The sequence below is a fragment of the Megascapheus bottae genome, chromosome 25 (genome assembly GCF_031878675.1).
Source record: "Megascapheus bottae isolate mThoBot1 chromosome 25, mThoBot2.hap1, whole genome shotgun sequence".
Classification (NCBI taxonomy): Eukaryota; Metazoa; Chordata; class Mammalia; order Rodentia; family Geomyidae; genus Megascapheus; species Megascapheus bottae.
In genome coordinates this window covers 14757958-14781148 of record NC_143533.1, presented here as the reverse complement: position 1 = coordinate 14781148, position 23191 = coordinate 14757958, and the positions used below count along the sequence as shown (strand labels likewise).

At 42.4% G+C, this 23191-nt stretch overlaps 1 protein-coding gene across 6 annotated transcripts in view; it reads right to left on the bottom strand.

Moving 5' to 3' along the window:
• Positions 1 to 23191, bottom strand: part of Nedd4 (NEDD4 E3 ubiquitin protein ligase) — a 66755-nt gene that overhangs the window by 4170 nt on the left and 39394 nt on the right. For 5 of the 6 annotated variants that reach the window (XM_090358357.1, XM_090358351.1, XM_090358353.1 and 2 more), the window contains 15 exons: positions 20357 to 20422; positions 19470 to 19589; positions 10223 to 10423; positions 9082 to 9162; positions 8782 to 8836; positions 8396 to 8454; positions 6383 to 6448; positions 4550 to 4779; positions 4039 to 4160; positions 3875 to 3945; positions 3342 to 3437; positions 2676 to 2749; positions 1677 to 1737; positions 1123 to 1182; positions 934 to 1041 (listed from right to left, as the gene is read on the bottom strand). In XM_090358357.1, coding sequence (XP_090214483.1) covers positions 934 to 1041; positions 1123 to 1182; positions 1677 to 1737; positions 2676 to 2749; positions 3342 to 3437; positions 3875 to 3945; positions 4039 to 4160; positions 4550 to 4779; positions 6383 to 6448; positions 8396 to 8454; positions 8782 to 8836; positions 9082 to 9162; positions 10223 to 10423; positions 19470 to 19589; positions 20357 to 20422 — 1470 coding nt within the window. The remainder of the gene's footprint in view (positions 1 to 933; positions 1042 to 1122; positions 1183 to 1676; positions 1738 to 2675; positions 2750 to 3341; positions 3438 to 3874; positions 3946 to 4038; positions 4161 to 4549; positions 4780 to 6382; positions 6449 to 8395; positions 8455 to 8781; positions 8837 to 9081; positions 9163 to 10222; positions 10424 to 19469; positions 19590 to 20356; positions 20423 to 23191) is intronic. The other variant, XM_090358355.1, reaches the window with a different exon arrangement.

Below are 23191 nucleotides of genomic sequence, written 5' to 3'. Positions count from 1 at the left end.
TTTTGGTGATTTATTGGAGATTAGTCTCACAGACTTTCCTCACTGGGCTGGATTCAAACCACAATCTTCAGATCTCAGTCTCCTGAGTAACTAGGATTATAAGCATGAGCCACCAGAGCCTCACCTATAGCAACTCTTTAGAATAGAATTATAGTAGAATTTTCTTTTCAGATATAATTTATAGTTTTGTTTTTTATTTTTTGCCAGTCTTAGGGCTTGTACTAAGGGCCTGAGCACTGTCCTTGGGCTTTCTCAAAGCTAGAGCTCTACCACTTCTGGCACCACTTCTGGCTTTTTTCTATGTATGTGGTACTGAGGACTCGAACCCAGGTCTTTGTGCATGCTAGGCAAGCACTCTACCACTAGGCCTCTGCTTGCTCATCTTTAATATGTATGAAGGATAGACCTGTGTCCGGAGAAGTACCCCAAGTTCAACAACAGAGGAGCATTTCTCTGAATTATCTACCTTATATCCCACTAGGATGGTTCATCAAGAGTTGATGCGCAGTTAGGAACCAGTTCATACCTGTAATCCCAGCTACTCAGGAAACTGAGATCTGAGGATCATGGTTTGAAGGCAGCTGGGGCAGGAAAAGCAGTGAGACTCCTATCTCCCAATTAACCACCAAAAAAGGCAGAAGTGGAGCTGTGGCTCAAAGTATTAGAGCACTAACCTTGAGCAAAAAAAAAGCTAACAGAGGGAAAACTGGGAAAGAACGAGGGAAGGGGTGACATTGTCCAGAAAGAAATGTATTCTTCATCCGCCTCATATAACTGTAATCCCTTTGTATATCACCTTTATGGTAACAGTAAAATTATTAAAACACTCCAGGATAGTACTCAGGCCCTGAGTTCAAGCCCCAGGATCAACACACACACACACACACACACACACACACACACACACACACACACACACACACACACCATTACCTTCCAGAACCACTGGATGACTTGGTGGTTGGCACAGTAGCCGTTTTTATACTTGGTGTGCTCTCTCCAGTCATTCACATCGACGTCCCCCAATCCACACATAAGGAGCTATGGCGGACACACACATAGAAGGTTGGAAGCCAGAAAAATCGCTGGTGCAAAAACCACATTACAAACAGTGCTTCTTACCTCCAGTTCATTTTCATCAAAAATTTTGATGAGATCCTGTGGTATTAGTTCAAAAAACCCCTAGCAGAAAAGAAAAAAGTATTAAAAAAAACTTGGCTAGCAGGTTCAAGGGGTCAGTGATAACAAGTCCTACATGTCAACCACGTGGGCTGTTTGTGGAGCTCTCCATTTTACCCAAGAAAATGCCTGTTTATTTTTTTTCCTCTCTAGTTCTCAAAGTGGCTATTTCAAAATGCCCACAATACAGCAGGATGCTCAAGGCTCATGGCATGAGGCTGAGATCTGGAGGATCATAATACTAGGCCAACCAGGAAGAGAGATCCATGAAACTCCATCTCCAACTTAACTAGCAAAAAAGCTGGGCAGGCATTACATTGCTTAACCCATGAACCTACCCTATTCCGAATAAGTGCAATTAAATAATGAACACCTATTCATAAAATTTAACTTGCTTGGCTTTATCTTTCTAAGCTACAAGGAAGCCCAGTACTGGAAACTTATGGATTAAACTTGGAAACTGTAGAGGGGCAGAAGGAAGAAAATAAAATAAATACCTCTTTAAAAGCAGACATCTGCTTCTGGATTCGGTTGACAAATCGCCATTGTATTACAAGGCTAAACACAAAAACAACAAAAAAAACCCTGCACATTTGGATATTTTACACAAGGAAAAACAATTTTAAGACATCTTTATTTTACTTAGAAACAGAACACAAAGATGAGCTAGGACCAAGGCAGAAGCTGAATATAACCAGTTACTACTATTAATGTATCTCTTCATATCTATCTATATCTTTATATGTATATTATATACATTTAAACCTCTATATCCATATAGAGATATGAAGACTAGCTATGCCTAAATCAAAAACTGAATACAATTATGATTCCTTATTATTATGTCATTATTGTAATGAGTTAAAATTCATATAAAGTATAATATAATTATGTTACTATAATAAGTTATGATCATTATATCATATATTACTTGCTCATTATTATACTAATTATTACACTAATACAATAAATAATAACATTATATAGCTAATGTATAAGATATGTTTTGGCTACGTACTGGAGACTCACACCTGTCATCTTATCTACTCAGAAAGCTGAGATCTCAGGATCGAAATTCGAAACAGGCCCAGGCAGAGTAGTCTCTGTGAAAGTCTTATTTCCAATTAACTACTCAAAAACCAGAAGTGGCACTATAGCTCAAGTGGTAGAGCACTAGTCTTGAATACAAAAAGGCTCAGGGATAATGCCCAGACAGCCCCACAGCCAAAACAAAACAAAAAAGATATGCTATACATTATATGTAAACAATATTACTATTTAATAACATGCAAATACACAAATATACACATACATACATACATACATACATACATACATATGGTACTATGGACTGAACTCATGGTTCTGGGCTTTGTATTTTTTTCCATGAGAAAAAAAGCTTTGGGCTTCTGGCGATGGAGAAAGAAAAAGAAAGAAAAATCCCAGAAGAAAGTACAAAATTAGTTCAAGGAAATTCTTAGGTAAAAAATACTTACTAAATATATTCCTTTTTGTTCTTATTGGTGACCACAATTTCTGATCCACCATTTTTCAATTCATGCTGATGTGTCTGAAATCAAACGTGATACCTGGATATGTTATTTTTGGTTGAACACAGTGAAAAAGTATACAGATGATAGTTATGCTAGCACCTGGTGTTTTAAATTAAATCCATTCAAAAACCAAAATGCTAAGAAAACCTAAATATTAGTTTTGCTAAAATAAACACAGAATGAGTCAAAAGTTAAGGACAACACAAAATCAGACTGACAGACAGCCTTTGTAGCTGGAAAACAAATGTAAAAATAGAGCCGAGTGTGTATATTCATACCTAAACTTAGGTTATGTTTATTTCATAAATTCTGTGTGTGTGTGTGTGTGTGTGTGTGTGTATGTATGTGGCAGTCCTGGGACTTGAAGATCAGGACACCATCCTTTAGCTTTTCTGCTCAAGGCTGGTGTTCCACTACTTAAGTCACATCCCCTACTTCCAGCTTTTTGGTGGCTAACTAGAGATGAGAGTCTCATGAATTTTTCTGTCTGGACTGGGTTCGAACCCCAATACTCAGATTTCGGCCTTCTGAATAGTAAGGATTATAGTTGTGAGCCACCAGTACCTGGTTTTGGTTCACAAATCCTGCAGCATTAGGAAATTCACAAACCTGTCCAAAAAGCTCCTCATCAATGATGAACCTGAGGTCCAATTCTGTTGGGTCATTTTCAAGAATCCATCTTAGTGAGTTATAATATTCACCATCCTGGAAGGGGAAAATTTTATTTTTAGAATTTGTATCCAGAGACCCCTGAACTTACATAAAAGGTTATTTTTGAGAATCTGAGTAAGTAGAGCAAAGTAAAAGCATTAGCTGGACAGCTTTTCCATACATATCTTACATGGATTACATAAGAGCTAACTAAGTATATGAGTAATACAGGCTGGGCACAGTGGCTCGCACTTATAGTCCCAGCTATGTGGGAGGCAGAAACCAACAGGATTGTGGTTCTGAGGCCATTCTGGGCAAAAAGTCAAGAAAAATCACCATGTGGCTTAGGAGTATATACAAGGCCCTGGACTTGTTAACCAGCATTGCAAAACATGAACAGGCTGCAACAACAACAACAACAACAACAAATCCTAATTCTGTAGACTGTGTGGTTGCCTGCTTGAATCATACTGAAAGAGGAATCAACATACCACTGACTCCATGTCATGAAGAGTTATCGGTTTCTGTAGCATCATCTTGTAAAAAGGGCGGATGAAGAAACCTTGACAGGGAAGAAATGCATGAGAAATAATCACCCAGTGAGAGAACACAGACAATGACTGACATGGGAAACATTTCACAGCTTAACACTAACCGTCCAAGAGTTTGCCATGATAAACAGCCATCCCGGCGACCCGACCAATGAACTTGAAGTAAGAGAGATGATCTTCGTTACACAGGCCAGAGTTGGGGTTTATCTGTAGGGTGTAATTATCCCTGTAAAGACAACCACGTTGAAGTACAACTTTGATATATATGTGTATATATATATATATATATCACATAAATGTATATATAAACATATATATGTGTATATATATATATTTTTTGGTTGGTCATGGGACTTGAACTCTAGGCCTGGGTGCTATTCTCGAGCTCTCTTGTTCACAGCTCCACTCCCAGCTTTTTCCATGATTAATTGTGAAGTAAGAGACTCGCTTATTCTAAAGACCCTATCTCAAAACTAACGAACAACAACAAAAACCGAACTTGAATATGGTAGTATGCATGTATAATCCCAGCACTGAAGGGACAGATTGTGAGTTCAAGGCTAGCCGGGGCTATTTAGCAAGACTCTCTCTCAGAAAATAAGAAAAGGTACTTACGTAGCAGAATATTCAAATAACCCATAGTATGGGTTAAACATTTCCTTTGAGATGAGGAAGAACCATTCTCGGGCGACTCCTCCGTAGTCTAGGCCCTTTTCACCATCAAACTCGATCCAGAGCCGAGCCTTGAGGAGCTCCGTTCTCTTGACACTCATCACTCTCCGGTAGGACTCCTCTAGAACAGTCATTCGGTGCAGCTTCATTTCAAATTTGTTTGGAATGTCACTCTGCAGAGCCAGAGAAGAGGGACCCAGGCTTTCCATCACATAAATGACAAGTTTCTCTAGCAGGGAAGTCCTGACATGCACCAACCATCCTCCTCTACCCTAGTCTCATGTTCTCTGTCCTTTTTGTGTGTTTGTAGTAGTGCTGGGGCTTGAACTCAGGGCCTAGCTGCGACTTCTTAAAAACATGAATTTACTTTATTATTATTTAGAGGTGATATACTGAGAGATTACAATTACACAAGTCATGAGTATATTTCCTTCTGTGCAGTCCCTCACTTTGTTTCTAGTTCCTCCCTCCTGTCTCCACCCATGTGTTGTATAGTTCACTTTCACTGATGTCCAGTGAAAAAGTGGCGGTTCATTGGAGCTATGAGTGTCTTAGATTTGTCTACCCAGGCTAGCTTTGAACTTCCATCCTCAGATCTCAGCCCCTCGAGTAGTTAGGATTCCAGGCATGAACCATCAGCACCCAGCTAACACACTCACTCTTTTTTTTTTTTTTTTGGCCAGTTCTGGGGCTTGAACTCAGGGCCTGAGCACTGTCCTAGGGCTGTCCCCCCCACCCCCCGCCCTTCTTCATGGAACTTGAACTCTGGGCCTGGGCGTTGTCCCTGAGCTCTTCAGTTCAAGGCTACTGCCCTACCCCTTGAGCAACAGTGTCACTTCCAGTTTTCTGGTGGTTAGCTAGAGATAAGTATTTCACGGACTTTAGTGCCCAGGCTGGCTTTGAACCACGATCCTCTCAGATCTCAACCACCTGAGTAGCTGGGATTATAGGCGTGAACTACCATGCCCAACTATACTTGGGCTTTTTCCTCAAGGCTAGTGTTCTGCCACTTGAGCCACAGTACTACTTCTGGCTTTTCTATGTATGTGCTACCAAGAAATCAAACCTAGGTCTTTGTGTGTGCTAGGCAAACTCTCTACCACTAGGCCAAACTCCTGGCCTGACACACTCACTCTTTAACAAAAGCATATAAGGATTTTATTAGGGCATCAACAATGTGAATTTAAAAAATAATGTTTAATTTTGTTAAAATTTTGTATGAACAGCAACAACAAAAAACCTACGGTATCAGACTTGCCATCTTGAATCCTTGGGCAAAGCAATCCTAGGGTTCAGAAACTAAGGAAGTGTAACCCAATGTAGCCACCTAGTGGTAGAGTCCCTAAACTACAAAGAGGAAAGGCCAAGAAATGAACAAAGAAGCCATTGAAAATGTTGGTGAATACCAACAGAAATCAAAGAGATTTGAAGGTGATGGACTTCATCTCAAGTAGACTGAAGTTGTGATTCTGGGGATGGTGTACCAAACACACTGAATATACATAAGGAGACAAGTATAAAGAGCCATCCATTAGCATTTTCATTCATGGTTTTAGTCTATGGGTTGTGTGTGTCCAATATTAGGACTTGAACTCAGAGCCTCCCACTCTCACTTAGTTATTTTCCCCCAAGGTTGGGACTCTACCACTTAAGCCTAGGCTGGATTTAAACTATGATCCTCAGATCTGAGCATACTTGAGTAGCAGAAAATTTGTTTCTTATGTCTTGTGGTGGATATAATGATCATTCTCAATTTGTATGATAAATATCACTAACCTGCTTCTTCAACTTTCTTCGGAAGAACTCATACTTTCTTTTGTAATCTCTGGAGTAAGGCACTGCCTGTTGAGGAAAATTAGGGGAAAATAAAGGTTTTGATTATTCTGATTCTGGAACCATTTTAAAAGTTTCCCTGTAGGCATTTTCTGAATGTAAGTGAAAAGCACTTAAAAGAGGGGCCAGAAGTGTGGCCTAGCAGTAGAACACTTGCCTAGCATGCATGCAGACCTGGGTTCAATTCCTCTGTACCACATGCATAGAAAAAGCTGGAAGTAATGCTGCGGCTCAAGTGACAGAATGCTAGCCCAAGGACAGTGCTCAGGCCTTAAGTTCAAGCCCCAGAACTAGCAAAAAAAGAAAAAGAGAAGTAAGAAAAAAAAGCACTAAAAAGAGAATTATTTGGAAATTAAAAGTTTCCTTTGAAATAAAGCAAACATAAAACTTCAATTAAAAAAATAATTTCTGGGGCCGGGAGTTTGGCCTAGTGGTAGAGTGCCTGCCTAGCATGCACGAAGACCCAAGTTTGATTCCTCGGTACCACATAGAAAAAGCCAGAAGTGGTGCAGTGGCTCAGGGTAGAACACTAGCCTTGAGGAAAGTCCAAGGACAATGCTCAGGTCCTGAACTCAAGCCCAGGACTGGCAAAAAAAAAAAAATAATAATAATAATTTCTGGACTGGGAGTTTGGCCTAGTGGTAGAGTGCTTGCCTAGCATGCACGAAGACCCGGGTTTGATTCCTCAGTACCACATGCATAGCAAAAAGCCGGAAGTGGTGCTGAGGCTCAAGTGGTAGAGTGCTAGCCTTAAGAAAGTCCAAGGACAGTGCTCAGGCCCTGAGCCCAAGCCCAGGGCTGGCAAAAAAAAAATAATAATAATAATTTCTACATTTAAGACCAAATTGTATTCAGAAATTCCTCTGGCTGTAACTTTCACCATATAATAGTTTTGAAATGTAACGTGCCAAACACAGGACATTTCTTCCAAGTAAAGAAACATTAGAAATAAAATTTCCATTACTATAAAAGTCTTTCAAAGTGATTCCTCCATTAAAGAAACAATTTGAAAAATTTACTTTTTCCCTTCAACTCCTAGGAGTTGCTTTTTTTTTAAATCATCATTTCAAAGACTACCCACTGAGAAACACAGCAGAAATACAAAATAAAAAAATTTCATGTGTTCAATTTTATTTTTATTTTTTTGTACTAGTCCTCTAGCACTGTCCCTGAGGTTTTTCACTCAAAGCTTGTCGTCTTCCACTTGAGCCACAGCTCCACTTCTAGCTTTCTAGTGGTTAACTGGAGATAAAAGTCTCATGGGCTTTTCTGCCTGGGCTGGTTTTGAACTGTGACCCTCAGATTTTAGCTTTATAAATAGCTAGGATTATAGGTATAAGCCACTGGTGCCCAGCTTATTTAATTTTATTTTCTGAAGTGAAAACAAAATCTGTATTTCTTTTTTTTTTTTTTAAATGGGACCAATTAGTTACAGAAGAGAGGGAAAAAGGTTTCCCTATCATTAACCTGGCTCAGAAGTGATATAACCAATCCTAATGTGAAAATCATTATACTTCAGTATGGTGGTGCTTTATGCAGTAGGCCTTTCCAAGGGGCTGCTTCTAGAATGTTCACCAGTGACTAAGTTGATAGGATGGTGCTGCTTTCTCCTCTGGATGCACCCTTAGCTCTTTTCCTCTATATTCAGGACTCTCAACATTCCCCCCTCCCGTCCCCACACAGGGGTACACAGGGATAGCAGGGACCAGCCTGAGCTCACCAGGCCACTAGCCCAAAATTTGGGCAGCGTGGTTCACTCATTGCCCATGGCTGTGGGGGATGGTGAGGATGATGGAGGATGACTTTCTGTTGTCTTATCAAGTAAGGGGTGCTTGAAGGAGGACGTGGAGAGAGGAGAGATGGCCCAGTGTGCCTTCTACTCACTGCCCTTGAGTGTTCATGTCTAAATAGGGACGACAGTGTCCCTGCGTGGGGCACTGACGCAGACAAACTTACTGGTCCGGTAACTGAGACATGCTCTAAGCGAGGGTCTTCCCACTGGGTTCTTTTTATATCTGAAAGGAAGAAAAACAGACAAATCATTTTTTCTCAAGGACAAAGTTTTATTACACCAGAAATAGTGTCCTAAAAGCTGGGCAATGGTGGCTCATGCATATAATCCTAGCTACACAGAAGACTGAGATCTGAGGATCACAGTTCAAAGCCAGCCCAGGCAAGGAAAAAGTCCATGGGACTCTCACCTGTAATTAATTACCAGAAAACCAGTAGGGTGTGCTTATATTGGGTAGAATGTTAGCAAAAAATTTCAGGGATAGCACCCAGGCCCTGAATTCAAGCCCCACAACTGACCAAAAAAACAAAAAAAGTCATAAAAAACATACTGTGATTTATGTAGAAGATCCTTCCATCTGTATGTGTTCTTTCTTCCCATCCTGGCTATAATTACAAATATATTTCAATTATTTTTAGGGCAGGGTTTTAAATGTCTAAAAGAAAACAATTGCATTAGTTAGGGCTCCTTTAATTGGCTGAATTGAGTAAGATTAATTTCATTTGCTTTCTTGGTAGATGTCATTGATATTTTAACAATATGGATTACAGTTGTTAAAGAACTACTAAATCCCAGAGTAGGAGATATGTGAGATATTCAAGGCAGATTGCAAGCTGTTATGTGCACTTACAGGTAAAGGTCCTAGATCATTAGACGGATCCAGTAAAGTCTTTCCTCTCAGATGAGCTGGAATTTTCAATCTTGGATCTTCCTTTTTTTTTTGTTGAATAAAAAAACAAAAAAGACAGATTAAAAATAAGATAACAGACATTTTAAAAGAACGGAAATCAATACACTACAAGATTTTCTAATATCAATATGTATTTAAACTATTCTCCTGTCTATATATGGTAGCTTACGCCTGTAATCCTTGCTACTCGGCAGGATGAGATCTGAGGATCATGGTTCAAAGCCAGCTCTGCCAGGAGAGTCCATAAAACTCTTATCTCTAATTAACCATCAAAAAAAAACCCAAAGTAGGGGCGGGAGCATGGCCTAATGGCAGCGTGCTTGCCTAGCATGCACGAAGCCCTATGTCCGAATCCCTGGACCACATGCACAGAAAAAGCTGGAAGTGGTGCGGAGGCTCAAATGGCAGAGTGCTAAAAGTGAGCAAAAAGTGTCCAAGAACAGTGCCCAGGCCCTGAGTTCAAGCCCCAGGACTGGCAAAAAAAAGCCAAAAGTGGAGCTATGCCTCAAAGGATAGAGCATCAGCTCTGAGCAAAAAAGCTAAAGGACAACACCTAAGGCTCTGAGTTCAAGTCCCAGTAAAATCATACAAAATTTTATTTTTTAGAGTTCATGCATACTTCATTTCCTTAATACATGACATAATGATTTCTCCTAAAATCTGTCATGCTGAGACTAGAAAAATGAGAAATAGGAAATAAATATGAATATCGCCAAGGTAACAGTAGAAAGAGGCATAATAGTACCTTTTTTTTTTTTGAAGTCTAACTACTCTTTATTAACAAAAAATAAGCCCTGGTAGTTTTTTTTTCATAATAGTATCTTGAGTAACAGTAACATTGAGAAATTCAACATATTTTCCAGTATCCTTGAAGGATTAGAAAGTAGAGGCATGGCTCAAGTGGTAGAGCATCTACCTAATAAGTACAAGGCCATGAGTTCAAATTCAGCATGGCTCAAGTAGTAGCCAGAGTATTTGCAAGGCCCAGGGTCCCAGTACTAAAAAGAAATAGCATTAACGATCAGAAGGGGCAATTTGTAAGCATCTTCTGAGAAAACATTTCAGGCAAGGAATTAGTTACCCAGGTGGTGGTTTTGGTGTTGTGGTCAATAAAGAAGGGCCTTCCATTTGGTGCATGGCGGACTTCCCAGCCTTTAGGAAGGAATCCTTGTTCAATTTCCGATGGCTGTGTCACCTGCAATGCTGGGTCACTGGTGGGAAGTAGTGGCTGAGGTCCTGCGCAGCTCTGGCTTGATGGCAGCTGACTTGTCTCCATGGTGACCTAGTATATTGATTAAGTCACATTGTTAAAAAATTTTTTTGTTGTTGTTTTGGTCCCAAGGCTTAAACGAGGCCTAGGCACCGTCCCTGTCCCCGAGCTTTATTGTTCAAGGCTAGCATTCTATCACAGCTCCACTTCTGAAAGCTAACTTCCACTTTTGGAAGTTAAGTAGAGATAAGAGCCTCATGGACTTTTCTGGCCCAGGTTGGCTTTGAACTGTGATCCTTAGATCTCAGGCTCCTGAGCAGGTAGTATTTTGCAGGCAAGTGACCAGCCATACTGTGTAATTTACAGAGAACTTGCAAATAGCTCTAGTTACAAAGATAGCTTAACCAGCATGCACAGAATACACATGTGCAAACAGGCCCTAAACATTTGAGGCTCATTTTCAAATATGGTTATGACATAATTTTAATTTTTCCCTAACTTTTGTTTTTGTGGTGGTGGTTGTAGGGCTTTGCCGGGGCCAGCTGGCAGCAAACCAGGGTTCGAAGATTGGGATTCCTGAACTAGGGGCAAGGACTAGGAGAAATTAAAAGAAAGACAAACAGATGGAGTTTGGAAGGACTACAGCCCAAGTCAGCAGTCCAAGAAGGCTGTGAGCTCCAGACTGCCGCCTAAGACTGTCCTGTTTATTTTAAGTTCCGACCTTAACTACTCTTCTTAAAACTAGGGAACTGCCAGAGGCTACATTCATACAAAATAGTAAACAAGTCACATATAGGATAAATGAGAAAGGATTAACATTGCTTAAAGTCATCCTGATAAGAACTAATTGACATTGCTTAAAGTCATCCTGATAAGAACTGATTGACATTGCTTAAAGTTATCCTGATAAGAGTTACTTCCTTGTGTATACAGTTGTGTAGGTCCAAGGTCAGGTCTAAGGTCATTGACCCCACAGTCGGTCCCCAACATCTCCCCCGTCTTTCTTTTAAAAGATGCGGACTTGCTTGTCTTAGGTTGGATGGATCGCTGACTCTGCCTTACCCGTCATGGGGAACTTCTTCAGATCAAGCTGAAGGCCCTGTCTTAGGTTGGTCAGAGAGCATCCCCTCTTATCCTGTCCTTGACTGCGATTCCTCTCGGGAGGGGGGGGGGGAATTCATCCATCTGGGGCTTAGATCTGCGGAGTTGTTCGATTGGTGACTGTTGCAGATGTGACCATTGGACGGCTACTGGCCATAGGTGTTGATTTGTTCCCAGCCATAGCTTCAGTTGTCATTTTACTTGGAGTAGAAACAACAGGAGTTGGCTTGATATTGGCTGTTGGTGGATCTGAAGTGCTGGCAATTCCTCGTTCTTCAGAAGCTGCAGTAGTTTTCAACGTGCTCTGTCTCTGCTGTTCTGGGACCTTACTAGTAGGTTCTTGAGGCTCTTTTCTCTGCTCTAAGTGCCTCCCTTGATGCTCTTGGAGTTCTCTCTCCAATCTACTGATTCGACCTTCTTAATGGGACTTAAGAGCTGTCATACAAACATCAAGTTCATTTTTTTTTTTTTTGTGAGCTTGAACGAAGCCAAAAAAACAGGGGTGGTTGCGAGAACAAAGCAAAGTTTGTACTTGGCAAAATTGGGTCTGGATATTGGAGTTAGTAGTTCCAATAAAGGGAACAGTTTCTATGACTTGAAGAACACAAATTACATATTGACTGAGTGTAAGTTAAAGGGCTCGTCTTGTAACAGGACGAGTGCTTGTAAAACAGCCTCTAATTCTACCTCTTGGGCGGAGGAAAAACCCGTAACCCAAGGTTGAGTTTTCCCATTAATGGTCAAAGCAGCTGTTCCATTAGAGGATCCATCTGTAAATACTAAAGTGGCAGAAGATAAAGGCGAGGCCTGTACTATGGAAGGAAATAGGAATGTATGACACGCAGCAAATTGGAGAAGTTTGTTAGACGAGTAGTGATGCAAAATTTTTCCCGTATAATTGGCCCAAGCAATGGCCCAAGAATCGCAATGGGCGAATAGCCAATCTTGTTGTTGTAAATTATATGGGACACAGATAAAATGAGGTTCCTGACCTAAATATTTACGGGAATCCACTCGGCACATATGTATCAGATTAGCTACCAATTCGTAATAGAGGGTCAGCACTTTGCCAGGTGTTGATGGTAGATAAAGCCATAAAAGTGGGCCATCCTGCCACAACACAGCAGTTGGGGAGTGAGAAGTAGCTAAAATGTAAACTCCCCATGGTTTAGAGTAGTCACAATAGGTCACTTGTTGCTGGGAAATTGCCTTTTCTACGATTTGGATGGCCCTCCTGGCGTCGGGATTTAAATTGCGCAAGGATGTAGGGTTGGTATCTCCTTTTAAGAGATCAAAGAGGGGTTTTAACTCTCCTGTGGACAGCTTTAAATAAGGCCGAAGCCAATTTATATCTCCTAAAAATTGCTGAAAATCATGAAGAGCTCTTAAGTGTGAAGTTTTTATTTGTATTTTTTGGCTTTTAAAATAGTGTGGGCCTAATATATGGCCTAAATACGTAAAAGGGGGATGTTCCTGAACCTTTTCAGCTGCTATTATAAGGCCAAAGAGGCTCAGATCTTGCTTTAGTTGTCCAAAGGCTTGTCGTACGATGATAGGGTCAGAACAAGCCAACAAGATGTCGTCCATATAATGAACAATATAAACACAGAAGAAAATTTTTCACGGGTGTAAGAAATGGCTCTAGATACAAAACTTTGACATAGGGCCGGGAGTTTGGCCTAGTGGTTAAAGTGCTTGCCTAGCATGCATGAAGACCCGGGTTCGATTCCTTGGTACCACGTACATAGAAAAAAGCCGGAAGTGGTGCTGAGGCTCAAGTGGTAGAGCTCTAGCCTTGAGAAAGTCCAAGGACAGTGCTCAGGCCCTGAGCTCAAGCCCAGGACTGGAAAAAAAAAAAAAAAAAAAAACTTTGACATAAAGTTGGGCTATTTGCCATGCCCTGTGGGAGCACAAGCCAATGATATCGCTTCATGGGTTCTTTAAAATTAACAGAGGGGACACTGAAGGCAAAGCGCTTACAGTCTTGAGGCGCCAGGGGTATAGTATAGAAACAATCCTTCAAATCTATAATAATCTTATAAGTATCCTTTGGGATTGCCATGGGTGAAGGCAAGCCGGGCTGTAAGGCTCCCATCAGTTCCATAGTTGCATTTACCTTTCTCAGATCCTGTAACAGCCTCCATTTACCTGACTTTTTCTTTATAACAAAAATTGGAGAATTCCATGGAGAGTTAGAAGGGGCCACATGTCCCAAGTCCAGCTGTTCCTGTACCAGCTGCTGTACTGCAATGATCTTTTCTAGAGAGAGAGGCCACTGTTCGACCCATACCGGTTCTTCAGAGAGCCAATTTATGGGATCAGCATGAGGGGCAGGACAAACAACAGCCCCCGTTAAAGAATACCCTAATCCTTGTCTGGGGGGGGGGGGGTGAAACTGGGGTTGGAGTGGCTCTGGCTCCCTCTGTGCTGCTTGGCCTAGTCCCCTAAAGGGGAGGAGGCCTTGATCAAGTAACTGCTTAGTGACCGCAGCACTAGGACTAAACATATACACTCCCATTTTTTCCATGATATCACGACCCTATAAATTAATTGGCAGATGATCCAGGACAAATGGCTGAAAATGACCAGAGTGCCCTTCCTTATCTCTCCAAACAAGGATCGCATTGCTCTGCTGTGGGTCAGTTGCTTGCCCAATCCCCTGTAGGGAAGTCATAGAGGTTGTCAGGGGCCATTGGGCTGGCCAATGCTTTTTAGATATTACAGACACATCTGCTCCTGTGTCTAATATTCCTTTAAAGGGTTTTTCTTGTATAAATATAGTCATCTCAGGCCTCTCTTGTTTTATGCTTTGTACCCAATAGATATCAGAGGATCCAAATCCTCTCTCTCCGCATGGGGCAGAAGAATTAGCAGTCTCCCCGTGAGGTAAAGGCATAAGTATTAGTTGTGCTAATTTTTGACCGGCTGGGATCGATACCACGTGTTTCGGGGCAGAGGCCATAACTTTGATTTCTCCAGTAAAATCCTGGTCAATTTTGCCAGGTATAATCTGTATCCCTTTAAGGGCTGAGCTACTTCGCCCTAACAGCAATCCAGCCACTCCTGGGGTAAGGGCACAGAAGACCTCCGTGGAGAGAGCTTGTGTCCCCATCTCTGGGGTCAATACTGAGCAGGTGGAGGAACAGAGGTCCAATCCTGCACTGCCTGGGGTGGCACGGAAGAGGCTGGAGACTGATTTTGGGGGGTTGTTAGAAGATGTACTTGTGGCTGAGAAGAGGGAGGGACTGCCCCATGGTTTTGCGGGGCCAGAGGCTGGCCCCTTCTCCAGTTTCCCGAAAACGGGCGGCCATTGCGATTTGTTGCTGACTTGCAATCTTTAGCCCAGTGCTTCCCTTTACCACAGCGTGGACATGTGCCAGGTGATTTTTCTCTCTTTAACCTGGCCTGGCGTGGGCATTGCATCATCCAATATCCTATTTGTCCACAAGAGAAGCAACTCCCCGGGGGACTAGCATCCCGAGAATGCCGCTGACCTCTATATTTTAGAAATTCAGTAATAGTCTTTCCTTGAGGAGCGGCGGCTAAAGTAAGGCCTTGTACATGGGAGGGTCCAATATCAGCACACAGTGAAATAAAGTCCGTGATTCCTCCTTTATTCCTATGGGGTCTGATAGCTGCCTGACAGGCGGCGTTGGCATTTTCATAGGCTGTCTAACTATAATCTTCCTTGCGTTCTCATCTTGTACTAGGCGGTCTGCAGTCTCCATTAATCGAGACAAAAATTCTAAATAAGGTTCATTCGGTCCCTGTTTAACTTCTACTAAATTTTTTGTACGATTGGAATTACGTAACCTTTTCCAAGCCTCTTTCGCCACAGCATTTATTTGTGAATAGGCTTCCTTTGCATAACCCAATTGATCTTCGGTGTTTTTATAGGTTCCCTCTCCTAACAACTGATCAAAAGTGTAAGGCAGGTTCTTAGACCTATTTGTTTCAATTTTAGCTCGACACTGTGCAGTGAACTCTGTCTCCCATAATAAGTACTCTCCCGCACTAAGGCATGCTCTGGCAAGCCGCTTCCAGTCATTTGGGCATACAATACCAGCACACGTGGCCTCCAATATTACTTGAGTAAAAGGGGCAGTTGGCCCATATTGGGAGCAGGCATTCTTTAAATCCTGTAATAGTTTAACAGGAACAGGTTGATGGTATACTTGTTCATCATGATCAACTAAACTAGGGAAGCATCGAATCCCTGAAATATCTTCCCTCTCTCTAGCAGCCTGAGCCAGGTTTAATTGCGATGCACTGTGCCTGGTTGTAGTGCCTGTTAAAAGGGACTTGTTGCTAGGGCCTTTAGGCTTGCCTAAAGGTTGAAAAAGGGATTGGGGCTGTAAGGCTGCAGCCGGAGGCGGTGGGTGTGAGGGGTAAGGTTTAGAATCAGACACCATAGTGGCCTGAGGGTCATATTTCTTTCCTACTTCTGGGGGGGCTCTCTGCTCTATCCCCATTTTAGATAGTAGATGTAGGATTTCTTCTAACCTCTTTTCTATCGTAGCTATCCGGTCCTCCATCGGCTCATCATAACTTTCCTCCTTGATATTCAAATCTGAATTCTGATACTCAATATCAACTGGTTGTTGTTCCCTTTTCAAGATCTCACTTAGATTCTCTTGGGCTGCAGCATATGGCTCAGCCTCAGGTTTTTCAGAAGGGTCCTTTATTTCATAAATTTCCCTTAATTCAAGATTAAGTTCAGCATTCTCATGTTGAGGATCTATGCATTCACTTAGTAAATTCCACACAGTAATAGCCTCTACTGAGGTCTTTTCGGGGCCATATACATTATAATAATCTTGAATTCCTTTTCCTATCCGTGGCCAGGTTTTTAGGAATTCCTCCTCTATAGACCTCGGGCATGCCTCCTCGACAAACTGTAGGAAGCTCTGAAGCACCCCTTTTTCCACCCACGTTCCGTGGGCTTCAAGTAGGCCTGTTAAGATCGGTACATATAACCTATGGCTATGAGTTTGACCCATAATTTTTACTCCTGACTATACACTCTCTTAGGATCCTCTCTTAATAGTCCTACGACGTGTTACTCACCACAGGGGGGGGTCCTTCACCTTCGTCCCAGATTTTCAGGTCTCTGTTTGGGCGCCAGTTGCCGGGGCCAGCCGGCAGCAAACCAGGGTTCGAAGATTGGGATTCCTGAAATAGGGGCAAGGACTAGGAGAAATTAAAAGAGAGACAAACAGATGGACTTCGGGAGGACTACAGCCCAAGTCAGCAGTCCAAGAAGGCTGTGAGCTCCACATTGCCGCCTAAGACTGTCCTGTTTATTTTAAGTTCTGACCTTAAATACTCTTCTTAAAACTAGGGAACTGCCAGAGGCTACATTCATACAAAATAGTAAACAAGTCAAATATAGTATAAATGAGAAAGGATTAACATTGCTTAAAGTCATCCTGATAAGAACTGATTGACATTGCTTAAAGTCATCCTGATAAGAGTTACTTCCGGGGCGGGGGGGGGGGGGGGGGGAGGGTAAAGGGACCAAGACATGTGGAAGGGTATCAATGTATGTGAATTAATGCACCTTCTATCTGGCAAATATCATGTTACCCTTTTATTAAATACAATAAAAAATAATACAAAAAAAAGAGTTACTTCCTTGTGTATACAGTTGTGTAGGTCCAAGGTCAGGTCCAAGGTCAGGTCCAAGGTCATTGACCCCACAGTCGGTCCCCAACAGGGCTTGAGCTCAGGGCCTGGGAGCTGTCTTTGAGTTCTTTCTTTCACTCAAGGCTAACACTACCATTTTGAATTACAGCTCCATTTCTAGATTTTTGGTGGTTAACTAGAGAAGAGTTTCACAGGGACTTTTCAGCCTAGGTTGGCTTTGAGCCATGATCCTCAGATCTCAGCCTCCTGAGTAGCTAATATGACAAGTGTAAGCCACCAGTTCCTGGCTTTTCCCTAATATTTTTATGATTTTGTTCCTTGAATTTTTTTTCCAATGGAGCATTTGGTTAAACTTCATTTTTATTTTTTGTTTTTTTTATTTATTATTTTGTTGGTCATGGGACTTGAACTCGGACTCGGAGTCTGGGCACTATCCCTGAGCTTTTTCATTCAACGCTAGCACTGTACCTCTTTGAGCCACACCTCCACTTCTGGTTTTCTGGTGGCTCATAAGACATAGGAGTCTCACAGACTTTCCTGTCCAGGCTAGCTCTGAACTGCGAACCTCTAGCTTGAGTAGCTAGGATTACAGGAGGCATGAGCTACCAGAGCCCCACTTAAACTTCATTGTTTTGTTGTTGTTGTTTTAACAATATTGTATGCTTTCTCATCTAATTCCCCACAGTAAGATAGGGTCAGTTTGAGGGAGGATTTCATGCCCCAGGGCCTGAGCAGATCCAGCTGCAATGAGACATGGCTTCTTGACACATATAGGCATAAAGAAAACACAGTTTCCAGGGAAGGAAGCCAGCTTTGCCTCCAAACAGAGTAAGTGGCTTCAAGTATCAGTAGGGAAAAAAAAGAGTGAAATATCCAGCAGTACAGGAATGGATCATTGAGCTGAGCACAGTACTGCACACTTGGAATCCCAACTATGAGGGAGGAAGAGATTGGGAGGATCATGGTTCAAGGACAGTCCAGAAAAAATGGTTGGTGTGATCTGAGCTTACTATACATTAATCCCTAAGATGATCTTTTAGCACAAAAAGAAGAGGAAAAGGAAGAGGAAAAAGGATAAGGAGAAGGAGAAAGAAGAAGAAGAAGAAGAAGAAGAAGAAGAAGAAGAAGAAGAAGAAGAAGAAGAAGAAGAGGAGGAGGAGGAGGAGGAGGAGGAGGAGGAGGAGGAGGAGGAGGAGGAGGAGCAGGAGGAGGAGGAGGAGGAGCAGGATGAGGAGGACGAGGAGGACGAGGAGGAGGAGGAGGAGGAGGAGGAGGAGCAGGAGGAGGAGGAGCAGGAGGAGGAGGAGGAGGAGGAGCAGGAGGAGGAGGACGAGGAGGACGAGCAGCAGCAGGAGGAGGAAAACCTTTCAAATTACAAAATCATGTCATGATTTCCTGGGTCACAGTCTCATTCAAAACTTTTAAAATAGGGCCAGAAGTGTGGCCTATTGGTAGAGAGCATGCAGGAAGACCCAGGTTCAATTCCTTGGTATCACATACATAGAAAAAGCCAGAAGTGGTGCTGTGGCTTAAGTGGTAGAGTGCTAGCCTTGAAAAAGCCCAAGGACAGTGCTCAGGCCTTGAATTCAAGCACCAGGCCAAAAGGAAAAAGAAAAAGAATAAAGAAAAACTTTTAAAGTAACAAATGGTGGGGCTGGGTGTTTGGCCTAGTAGCAGAGTGCTTGCCTAGCAAGCATGAAGACCCGGGTTCGATTCCTCAGCACCATATACATAGAAAAAAAAACCCAGGAGGCCAGGAGTTTGGCCTAGTGGTTAAAGTGCTTGCCTAGCATGCATGAAGACCCGGGTTCCATTACTTGGTACCACATACATAGAAAAAAGCCGGAAGTGGTGCTGAGGCTCAAGTGGTAGAGCTCTAGCCTTGAGAAAGCCCAAGGACAGTGCTCAGGCCCTGAGCTCAAGCCCAGGACTAGCAAAAGAAAAAATAATAACAAATGGTAACTTTCAGGTGTACCTGAAATCCTGGGGAATAGTAAACATTTATGACCTCAGTGTCATGACAGAAAGTATGCGGAGTATACTGAAAGTAGTGGAACAACGTATACAGAAAGGAGTCAGGGAAACAAGTTAAACCAGGAGTGGTACCTCACACCTGTTCTCTGCACCACCCAGGAGGCTGAGATCTAGAGGATCAAGATTCAAAGCCAGGCCAGTCCATGAGACTCTGATCTCCAAGTAACCAACAATAAGCCACACTGAAGGTGTGGCTCAAAGAGTAGAGCCTTGGCATGAGTAAGCAATCAAGCAAGGTCTTAAGTTCAAGATCTACAACTGGAAAAACAAAAACAAAAACAAGCCTAAGAAATAAAGAAAAGAAAACAAAACAAGTTAACATGCAGAGTGCAGGTACCTGTGTGGTGGGTTTTGCCCAGGTGGTGGTTCTGGAATTGTGATCGACATAATACGACCTTCCTCTTTCGTCTTGCTTTTGTTCCCACCCGGGGGGCAATCCGAACGAAGTAGGCAGAAGCTGAGATGCAGAATGCCAGAATTAAACTTGGAGAAGAAACAAAATAAAAAGGGCCACATGCTCTTTAATGGGAACCGTTTTGTTTTATTTGGAACTAAAACTATTACAGTTAGAACGTGGACAAACGGTATGTTTTAATTTAGTACTATGGATGTTATTTTAGATCACCTTGTAAAGAATACAGAATGAGGGCCAGGAGTTTGGCCTAGTGGTAGAGTGCTTGCCTAGCATGCATGAAGACCCGAGTTCGATTCCTTGGTACCACATACATAGAAAAAAAGCCAGAAATGGTGCTATGGCTCAAGTGGTAGAGCTCTAGCCTTGAGAAAACCCAAGGACAGTACTCATGCCCTGAGCCCAAGCCCAGGACTGGCAAAAAACAAAACAAAACAAAACAACAACAACAAAAAAACACAATGAAGTGGGGAAAAAATATATCACAACAGACAGGAATGAGGAGACAAACTGGGCGAGGTGGTTCATGTCTGTAATCCTTAGCCATTCAGGAGGCTGAGATCTGAGGATCTTGGTTCAAAGCCAGCCTGGGCACTAAAAATCCATGAGACTCTTATCTCCAATTAATTACCAGAAAACCGGAAATGGCACTGTGGCTCATGGGGTAGAGTGCTAGCCTTGAGCTGAAGAGCTCAGGAACAGAGCCCTAGTCCAGAGTTCAAGCCCCACGACCAGCACCAACAACAAAAGAAATTAAAAGATGCTAAGTTACATTTTTATGGATGAATGGGAGAGGATTATTCAAAACTCACCACAGGAAGTGTAGGCTGTTCCTCAAAAGTATAGGCTTGGAAACTGCCTCGTCTGCTGGAATGATTCTTGTTAAAAAAAAAAAAAAAAGAAAGAAAGAAAAAACAAGAAAAGAAGGAAATAATACTGTTAGATCTGTTGTTTTCAAGTCCTGGGTTTGAACTCAGAGTCTGAGCACTGTCCTTGAGCTTTTTCATGGCTAGAGCTCTACTACTTGAGCCACAGCACCACTTCTGGCTTTTTCTATGTATGTGGTACCAAGGAATTGAACTCAAATCTTCATGCATGCTAGGCAAGCACTCTACTACTAGGCCAAATTCCCAACCCTTTTAGATCTGTTTTTATTTTATTTTATTTATTTATTTATTTTTGCCAGTCCTAGGGACTAGGCTCAAGGCCTGAGCACTGTCCTTGGACTTTCTCAAGGCTAGAGCTCACCACTTGAGCCACCGCACCATTTCTAGCTTTTTCTATGTATGCGGTACCAAGAAATCGAACCTGGGTCTTCGTACATGCCAGGCAAGCACTTTACCACTAGGCCAAACTGCCATCCCTAGATCTGTTTTTAAATGGCAGATGAGGTGGTGGGGGAAGGTGTTAATGAGGGCTGAAAGGAAACAGGTAGATGTTGGGGTGATGGATGGGGACCAGCCTGTCAGTTCAACCTGTACCACCTCCACTCCAGCTTTATGCAGTCCTGTTTTCTCCCCTGTTGCCCCTTCACCTCCTGCACACCTACTCCCAAACATCTAAAACCCAGCTATCCACATTCTAGACATGGGTTTCCCTCCCGGCCACACCCACTTTGTTCTATTCAATCTCTCTTAACTAGCTCTCCAGCACATTCAACTTTCCATTTTATAACAATTTTTACAAATTTTTTTTAAAAAGAAAATTTAAGTTTTCATTGTCCTGTCATCGCAATAATGAACAGCAGCAACGTCCTTATAAGTTTCCGGAATGAATTCAAGCCTCATTTCCTTAAGTGCATGCTGTAGGATGAAGCCAGAGAACCTCGTGTGACTCAGATTCTGAGCTGACATTCTCTAGCTGACATATTTCAAGGGCTGAAGACAGGCACTGAATGAAATCAGAACACAACACAATAGTTCCTGAGCTCCAGGCACCGCCCCTTCCTCATCTCTCTGGCTACTTTCTGCTTCATGGTCTGATAGCTGCACACTGCACCCAAATCAATTATTTCCTGGAAATCCCATTCTTTTCCTTTCCTTTTGCCTTCAAGTACTTGCTGTTGCCACACTATCTGAAATACTGTTGCCACTATATTTTAGCTTTGTTACTAAATGACATCAGGGTTACCATGCATGCACATAAATTAAGTCAAAATACCCACTGCAGGATCGTTTCAAGTAGCTGAGAGATGTTAAGTCTGAAAGTCTGTCTCTATAGGAGACTGGCACCCGAATTATCTTATCGATGACTTGTATAATTTCAAGCTGAATGACTGCTTCGGGCCTGAGCACTGTCCTTGGGCTTTTCTCAAGGCTAGAGCTCTACCACTTGAGCCACAGCACCACTTCCATCCTTTTTTTCTGTTCTTTTCTTTTCTTTTCTTTTTTTTTTTTGGTCGATCATGGAGCTTAAACTCTAGGCCGAGGTGTTTCCCTGAGCTCTTCAGCTCGAGGCTACCACCCTACTCCTAGAGCCACAGTACCATTTCCAGTTTTCTGATTGTTAATTAGAGATAAGTCTCACAGACTTTAGTGGACCTTAGTGCCCAAGCACAATCCTCAGAGCTCAGCCTCCTGAGTAGCTAGGATTATAGGAGTAAGCCACCACGCCCGGCACGCCATCTTTTTTCTATGTATGTGGTACTGAGGAATCAAACCCAGGTCTTTGTGCATGTTAGGTGAAAACTCTACCACTCGGCCACACTCCTGGCCTACTTTTTCTAATTGTAAATGGAGTAAGAAGCCGGGGGCGGTGGCTCACGTCTGTATTCCTAGCTACTCAGGAGGCTGCGATCTGAGGATCAAGGTTCAAAGTCAGCCCCGGCACAAAAGGACCTGAGGCTCTCATCTCTAATTAACCTCTAGAAAATGGGAAATGGGGCTTGACTCAAGGATAGGGTGGTAAACTTGAGCTGAAGAGCTCAGGGACAGTGCCCAGGCCAAGTTCAAGCCCCATGACCCATAAAAAAAAAAAAAAAACACAAACAGGAGTAAGAAACAGGCTCAATTGGTGGGGCTGGGTATACAGAGAGTGTGGGTCGCACAGGGTGGGTGAGTAAGGTTGAACATGGTGGAAGTGCTTTATATGCATGTATGAAAATAGAATGAGGCCTGTTGAAACAAGGAATTTTATCACCCTCTGGATGCTGCAGCACAGGTCTGCAAGGATGAGGACCTAAATTCAACCCCTACTACCTCAACAAGTAAACAGACCAAAAAACAGACCACTAAGACTTGTTTTTGAGCTGCTGACATGATGTACATGATTGAAATACTTGAACTGGAAGGCAGGAGGATCACAAGTTCAAAGTTAGCATGGGTTAAAAAAAATAGTAAAATTTGTCTCCAAAAGAACAGAAGTTGACTTTAGTTAGTTAGTTATTGTAGTTCTGGGGCTTGAAGTGTAGGCTGGAGTATTGTCCTTGAGCTTCTTTTGCTCAAGACTAGTGCCCTGCCACTTGAGCCACAGCTCCATGTCCAGCTTTTCTGGTAGTCTAGTGGAGTTGAGAGTCTTACAGACTTTCTTGCCCAGGCTGGCTTTGAACCACAATCCTCAGATTTCAGCCTCTTGAATAGCTGGAATTATAAGTGTGAACTCAGCTACCACCTCACTATTTTCCATGGCTGCATAGTAGTATGCTATTT